Source organism: Oncorhynchus clarkii, chromosome 3, assembly GCF_045791955.1.
Source record: "Oncorhynchus clarkii lewisi isolate Uvic-CL-2024 chromosome 3, UVic_Ocla_1.0, whole genome shotgun sequence".
NCBI lineage: Eukaryota > Metazoa > Chordata > Actinopteri > Salmoniformes > Salmonidae > Oncorhynchus > Oncorhynchus clarkii.
In genome coordinates this window covers 24,200,338-24,208,635 of record NC_092149.1, presented here as the reverse complement: position 1 = coordinate 24,208,635, position 8,298 = coordinate 24,200,338, and the positions used below count along the sequence as shown (strand labels likewise).

The 8,298-nt window shown below is 45.0% G+C and overlaps 1 protein-coding gene across 1 annotated transcript; it reads right to left on the bottom strand.

The window, feature by feature from the left end:
- Positions 1-309: 309 nt before the first annotated feature.
- On the bottom strand, positions 310-8,074 carry LOC139391396 (guanine nucleotide-binding protein-like 1). Its single transcript, XM_071138928.1, has 12 exons — positions 7,861-8,074; positions 6,786-6,939; positions 6,166-6,302; positions 5,743-5,894; positions 5,366-5,437; positions 4,887-5,079; positions 4,639-4,743; positions 4,124-4,306; positions 3,745-3,923; positions 3,135-3,336; positions 2,666-2,806; positions 310-2,143 (listed from the first exon to the last, which is right to left on the bottom strand). The coding sequence occupies exons 1-12, from the start codon at positions 7,931-7,933 to the stop codon at positions 1,878-1,880; spliced, it is 1,857 nt and encodes a 618-aa protein (XP_070995029.1). The 5' UTR covers positions 7,934-8,074; the 3' UTR covers positions 310-1,877.
- Positions 8,075-8,298: the final 224 nt, after the last annotated feature.

The following is an 8,298-nucleotide window of genomic DNA, read 5'->3' as shown; positions in this document are numbered from 1 at the left end:
GTGTTTCCTCCGTCACATTGGTGCGGCTGGCTTCCGGGTTGGATGCGCGCTGTGTTAAGAAGCAGTGCGGCTTGGTTGGGTTGTGTATCGGAGGACGCATGACTTTCAACCTTCGTCTCTCCCGAGCCCGTACGGGAGTTGTAGCGATGAGACAAGATAGTAGCTACTAACAATTGGATACCACGAAATTGGGGAGAAAAATGGGGTAAAAATTCAAAACAAAAACAAGTCCAAAAATGTATATACACCAATCCCAGATTGCTAAAGTAAATCCTATATGAAGAAAGAGCATAAAAATACAGACATACATTGTTCCATGGATTATCTTTATTGCAGAGAGCAGTCCAGTTCATTGTCATACCAGGAATGAAATAAAGAATGCAGCAAATACACAATCCAAACACTCACGTACAAGTCTGTTTAAATCATTCAAACAAAGAGCATTAACACATCTATCTCCATATCGGAAACCAGAGTGGTGTGTATTAGGGACAGGAGTTTTTCCTGGTCACCTGGGTAGGAAAAACTCTGCTGGGTCCCTAGTTGTTGCTTAGGCACACTACGGCCCAGAGTTTTTCCTGATCAATCACACAGACAGGAAAAACGAATGGCCCTAGCGTGTATATTTCTAAGTGTGCCATTGGTGTAGACCAGAACAGTGCATGTTGTTACACGGTAACACAGCACTGTGCTGTAGTGTTCCCTCAGTAGAACAGGAACAATGAGGTACAACAGTAGGCAACAGCACACTAGAATCCAGCCCTGACAGATTGTAACATTAGAACAGAGCCATAGAGAGATAGAGATGGAAGTTTAACCAACATTAATGTCGTTCCATTCTTCCAGTATTTAGACTCTCGTCCTAAATTCTTGCTACTCAGCTGGTTTGCATAGCTGGCATAATTTAGGATCATTAACAGGACCATTACTGTATTGGTCAATATTGGCTGCTATGGAACCATGTGATACTATCTCAGAACATCAGAGTGCTTTTTGGTGGCCAAACTCTCTCTCAAGTAAGTCATGATACAGTGCTGCACGTGAGTGGCTCTCTGTAACAGCAAATTCTGACAGTTTTCTTCTGTAGTAGTTCAAACACTACATGTATAGTCCACAACAACAGGTCTTTAAACTCAATCAGATGTTTTCCAGCCTGGTCCTGGGGACCCACAAGGTGTGTAGGCTTTTGTTTCAGTCCAATACTGAGTCTCCTGCACCAGGATTGAAGAACACTGCCCCTAGTAGACTCTAAAATATAACACTGAATTGGTTAGAACCATATAAAATGCAGTCTAATGAGCTTATCTGACCTTTGGCATCTCAGCTGTGAGGCCACTTATCAATAAACAGATTGAAAACCAATCAATGATTAATACACCACAATGCCCCTACCAGCTTTAAGGAAAATAATAATAGTAAAATCCTACATACAGGAAAATGATAAAAACCAAACCAAATGTAATCCTACAATAGTTTAGACAGGCAGGCCAATTCTGATCTTTCCTTCACCAATTGGCCTTTTGACCAATCAGCTGTGATAAAGATAGGATGTGATTAGTCAAAAGAACAATTAGTAGAAAAAAGATCAGAATTGGGCTGCCTGTCTAAATGCAGTCTAAGTACAGCTGCATGGGTGAACAAGCAGAACAGAGGCACAGCATGGAGAAATGAACATGTTTTATACAATATCAGAGTGCTTTTAGTAACCTCTGGGAGAGGGAGGGGTTGGGGAGAGAGAGAGTAGAGGAAAGAAGAGCTGAGTCAGAATGTTAAAGGAATGCAAGTCAAGGAAAGGAAAATGGAATGAAGGTGCAGTGAGTGTAGAGGGAGAGATCAAGCACTTTGTATTTTTAATTCATTCTTTCTCCCCTTGTCCCTCACTCGCACTCGTTTTCCCGGAGGACATCGAACATGTTGACTGTGAGGCTGGTTGGCCCCTTCCTCTCCTTCACTGCCGGGTGTCCAAACCCTTCATCTTCATCATCACCATCCTCATCATCATCAGCATCCCTATCCCTCTCCTCCTCCGGCTCAGAGCTGGACTCTCCCTCCTCCTCCTCATCCCTCTCTCCTGCCCCCTCCTCTTCCCTCCGTCCCTGTAGAGCGATGATCTCTGCCAGGTCTGGGTGGGACTCCCACTGCTCTGTGTAGCGCAAATCCATTAGTTGAATAATTAATCAATCAATCAATCAATCAAAAACACTTTTCTTCATGTTTTTTTTGTACAAAGCCCCAGTCATCAGTTTAAAGGACAGAAGCCAGATGAACATGAACATAGATCCCCTGCTGGGATTTGACCTTCCCCTGCATGTCTGTCTGCCCTTTTAAATATGAGTCTCTGGTTGTCTGTACAGTAGTGATATAGTGATATGCCTGATGCCTCACTGTTTGTCATGACCGGTCTATGACCTCTCTGATCGTTGTATGACCTGTATACTGACCTCTCTGATCGTTGTATGACCTGTGTACTGACCTCTCTGATCGTTGTATGACCTGTGTACTGACCTCTCTGATCGTTGTATGACCTGTGTACTGACCTCTCTGATCGTTGTATGACCTGTATACTGACCTCTCTGATCGTTGTATGACCTGTGTTTTGACCTCTCTGATCGTTGTATGACCTGTGTACTGACCTCTCTGATCGTTGTATGACCTGTGTACTGACCTCTCTGATCGTTGTATGCAGGTGGTCTGAGGCACAGACACAGCCTCCCGTCAACGGCCAGCCGCAGCAGACTGTTAGCTGCCCGATACACGTCGTTACGAGCTGCCTTCGCTGTCTTATAACCCCTCCTCTCTGCCCAGGCTGTGAGACAGACAGGGAGAAAGAGAGAGACGAGGGAAGAGAGAGAACAAGAAAGAGACGTAGGGAGAGAAAACAAAAATCGATAAATTGTTGTTGTATTATAATTTCAACTGTTCCTGAGAATTTCCCAAATGTCTCCCTGACATCCAGACAAGAGGGCGTGTTTCAACAGTTTAGAACCGGACCAGAGGTTCTAGAATCCAGAGAAGAGGGCGTGTTTCAACAGTTTAGAACCGGACCAGAGGTTCTAGAGCCAGACTGGAGGGCGTGTTTCAACAGTTTAGAACCGGACCAGAGGTTCTAGAGCCAGACTGGAGGTGGTCCTTACCCTCACACACGTCCCAGGCTGTCCAGGTGTGCTCGGGTCCCTGTTCCCTCTCCCTCTCCCCCCCCTTGGGTGCATGCTGTGGGCCCTCCACGCTGGGGTGCCGGAGCTTGAGCACCGACAGGAAGGGGGTCCGCTCACACAGATAACCCACAGAACTGTAGGGCTCCTGCAGCTGAGACACTGGGTAGATACCAGCTAGGATCTAGGGAGAAAGGGCAGAGAAGAGGAGTGTGAGAGGGGGAGATGGAGGAAGAGGCATAGATACAAAATAATGGAGGAAAAGTGTTTAGAAAGAGTAAAGCATGATGAGAAAGAGAGGTAGGAAAAAAAAGTAGAGAAAAAGTTTGAAAAGGGTTGACGGGTAATGATTGCTTTTATACACAAAGCTCTTCGCAGTAGTTGAGACTTAAACGTGGTACGGATTGGTACAGTGGTACAGCCTTCAAATGGCCAGAGGGAATATCATTTATTCTTCTATTCTCCAAGACAATTCCTTCACAGGCTGTCACCAAAAAGTGATTAGACCTGGGATTCTAAGGGAATGGGAGGACATAGTACACACACACAAACATACACACTTACACCCTACCCACTCCCTCCTCTCAGTTACCTGTAGTTGTTTGTTGACTAGTGAAGGGAAGACCAGTCCAGGGCAGTCACACAGTTTGACCGTGGGTGTGAGGTAGTAGGTCTGGAAGTATTTGGTGTGGCCGGGGGTTCGAGACACACTCACCACCTTCCTACCTACCAGACTGTTCAATACCGATGACTTCCCCACGTTAGGGAAGCCTAGGGAGGGAGGGAGAGAGGGACATTATACATATATTCATATTCCCTTTGTAGTAGACATTTCAGAATGCCAGAGGGGGCTGGTGGGGGAACAAAGCTTTGAGGTACACAAGCATAACTTAATTTATCAAGTTACTAATCAGTGACAACAGATTACTGATTGGGAGGTAGGAAAGCAAGCTTCCAACATGGCTGCTCACCTATACAGCCCAGCGTGAGTACGCCATCTTTATACAGCTCCTGGGAGGGGCTGTTCATCTCCATGGCAACATCACTCTGGTGCTCCACTAGCACAGAGTCCGCCCCCTCCTCTGACTGCTCTCCCTCTGGTCCCATAGCAACCGCATCTCTCTGGATCTTCTTCTCCCAGCTGGACAAGTCCACTACAAGGGGGTGGGGGGTAACAAAGGTGAACACTCCCTACAGCCACTCATTCTGCACACTTCTGGAAAAAAGTGGATAATCGGGAAGCAGCCTTACTTGTCTTCAGCCTATTTTAAGACTACTTCCATTCAGTGTTGGTTCTTCTATGATATACCCTTACAACCCTGCACCCACAGATCTTTGTACGAAGACATCAATCCTTCATTCAACAGTAATTAGCTATGCTATGGAAAGTACCTGGCCAAAGCATTAAGTAATTACAGACTTGCATGGTTAGCAATACATGTGTGAAATAGGTACTAAGCCACCCAGGTGGGTGTGTCCCTTTCACCTTTTCCTGCTGTGATTTCCTGACACGCCTTCAGGATGTGGGTGGGGCCTCCAGCATGTCCCCACCCACATGTACCCTTTTTTCTCATCCTCTTCTTCTGAAGCACTAGAGTCACAGAGACAGATACAGACAGTGAAAAGGTTCATCTGGTGATCAAGTACACAGTTCAACATCACCAATCAGCTCTCATTATTCTCCCTCGTCTTGTGTGGCACTTTCGCTCCAGTACCACCCTCACTCCCACCCACCTGTGCTGTATGGCTGGCCGGGGTGTGATGTGAAACAGACACAGTGGAGGTGGGGGAACTGTGTCTGGAGGTAGTGTGTCCAGGCCAGCACCAGGGGAGGGGGACACAGGTCAGCTTTGTTCAGCACCACCACCACCTGCTTCTGCAGCTCCCCAGTGATGTAGTGGTACAGCGCTGGGGGAAACTGCAGCACCTGCATGGGAGGGACACACCAGGAACACATTCATTAAGACATGCATGCTCGGTCTGGCAAACGACTTATAGACTGGTACTGGCCATGTATAACTTACTCTGTCTGTGGCTCCACCTGGTGGATACTCTATGTATGCAATTCACCATATGGTTCAACGCATAATGACACCATAATAGTGACTATTAATTACATTATCATGGTGACAGTACTAAGTTGATATTGATACTATGGTACATGACTAGCAGCAGATAATGACAGTAGGAGGAGTTTAAAAGAGATGATCCACCGGGTGCCTGATGTCCACGATGAGCAGGATCACATCGGACATCTCCAACACTCTCCACAACTGTCTCCATGTCTGAGAGAAAGAGGGGAGAGATGAAGAGGGGGAGTATAAAGTGTTAAGTTATATGAAGAGTATATAGGTTTTACATACCCTAGGTTTTGCTCAGTGTCAGAGAAAAAGGTGGTTTTTAAAACAATTAATTCAAGATTATGGAATATTGTAGAATTAATAGCTCTTTATTTATCCATCAAAATGGACCTTTCTGCTGACACAATACGCCCCCCGTAACTAACCGGTCACTAACCTCAAGGCTACCACCTCCCTGAAGAGCATTTATAAAGGGTGTATAAAGGGTTCTGAATATATCGTTTCCTCACCTCCAGGTTGTGCTCAAAGTGGCTGAGGGATCCAGGTGGGTTTCTGGAATGCAGGTCATTCAGATATTCCCGGTATGACTTCTCTTCTTTCCTCAGCAGCTCCTCACGATTCATCCCATAGTTCCACGGAGGTCGCCGCGGAAACTCAAGACCTGAGATTGGAGGTCAGATACGTCAAGCATTGACACAAAGTGAAAAGACCATGTCAAAACTCCCACTAGAGTGGGTCTTTATTTAACAGCATTGAGAGGCTCAGGGTACAGGTCAAGTACCAAATCACACCCTATAGTGTACTACTTCGACCAGAGCACATATAGCTTAGGTCAAAATGAGTGTACTAAATAAGGAATAGGGTGCCATTTGAGACCTTTATTTAACAGCATTAAGAGGTTGTTGTGAGGCTCAGGGTCAAGGAGCGCTGACCTTTCTCTGTGGGGTAGATGTCGCTGATGTCAACCTCCAGGTCTTTGTCTAACATCTGGTCCAGAACCTTCTCTCTGGCAAGCTTCTTCCTCCTCTCCACCTCCTCTCTGCTCTCCTTCTCAAAGTGCAGACGGAACCTGAATGGACAGAGAGATGAGTATAGCTGTGTGTAGAAGGGGTAAATTGGGCAGGGCGAGTGTGTGAAGGACACAAAAGCATCTGTGTGCAGAGTCATGAATATCAGGTGTGTGTGACGTGGGTGTTTGTTCTGACAACAGCAGTTTTTGTAATTTACCATTGACCTCTGTCAAAGTTGTTTGCTCATGGTTCAGGATTCCTACAGTAACATGTTCTCATTTCATTATTTTGTCTCTTTCGGCCTCTTACTTTTAATATCTATAGACATAGCTCCAATGAATCTTTCCATTAACCCTTTTGTTCAAGCCCAGCAATAACACACCTGTCTTTGTGTTTGGTTTCATAGCAGGTGAAGTACAGTATTACATTAGCGCTGGTCCCGGGTGTTACGTGTGGCTTGCTCTGCGTCTACATCAGTAAGCCACGTGTGATCCCCTGGACCAGAGCTAAGTATTACCTATGCTAATGTATTGGTAACTCACCTATTGGGATCGTATCTGCCCTCCCTGATGCCGGGCTGCTGGTTTATCCTCCTGACATCTGTGGTTTCGCTATCTGAGGTGTCCGACTGTCTCTCCCTGTCCATCCCCCGCTCCACACTGGCATTACGGCTGCTGGGCCCTGAGCCTGGCTCACCTGAGGCGGAGAGGGCATCATAATCAGAGAGTTACATTGAACCCTTCCCAAATGGCACCATATTCCCTATATAGGGCACAACTTTTTGTTGTGCACTATATATAGGGGATAGGGCACTATTTGGGACACAAACACACAGAGGACAGAATGAAAACTAGCCTCTATGTCAGCACTTGGTACCAAACAAAGACCACATTCCACAACGTTCTACTTTAGAATCGAGGGCATATACTTTTACATATATGCTATCTACATTGCATAACACATAGCTATCTATACATTTAGTAATCGTCTCAATACTAACCTTATGTAATAAATCGACAGTGGATGTTTTCATAATAAATATATTTTCATTACTAGCTGTAGAGTGTAGGTATGTGATCTCCAACACCTTTTGTTATACCCTCAATTTGCGATAGCTTAGCTATCCTATTACATAATTTGATAGCGAGTCTGCGCAGTAGAGCTTACACAAAGTGAAAACAATACCAGTGTAGTACAGTGATGCTGATTTCTGTGCATCAATACTTCCCCACTTCAGCCCCATCAATGACAATGAATGACGCCAGCAATACAATTGAGCGATAAGGTCACACACATTGCTAGCTCTGTAACGTCGTCACCTCCAAGGTACTAGCTAGCAAGCAAGCAAGGTAGCAAACGTTTGCTAGAAAGACCCAGATACATAAGATATGCATGTTATGGCAAAAAATAACGACGTCCCTATTCTTTAATTGTAGCTAATTCGTACAAATATATCGGGCAACTTAACATAGCTGTCTGCTTTCAGGAGCAACAGCACTAACTAGCCAAGTTACTCAACTCTCCGCGTAACGTTACAAGTTAGTAAAATGAAAAGCTATGCTAGCTAACGTTAGAAAGTGTGCGTGCCGAAAATGCTGTCATTGCAGCTCACGTTACCTCTCTTTCTTTCCCGTTTCACTTGCATCTGTTTCTTCTTCTGTTTGGTGCTGAATGGCTTTTTCCGAGGCATGTTTGAATGAAAAATGACAGTTTCGTAGTGTGGGTTTGTGTTAGCTAAGGCAGAAATACAGTAACGTCGTTATTTACTATCATGAAGTTTCTCGACTCCTACACTTTTCACCCACCCGACGCCATCCGGCACTGCAGAAAAAATGTTGACTAAGTTGAAAAACCATTCAATGGTAAAACATATTATACAGTTTATATTTACTTATTTTTTAAACAATCTTTTGAATCCTTGTCTGACTAGACATGGCAAGTTAATATTGATAGGAAAAAAACATTTAAAGAATGGTATAGTAAACCTCCGATTCAACTATTATTTCTCACGCTAATGTTGTTCACGACACACGCGTTATTTGCGTGACACATCAC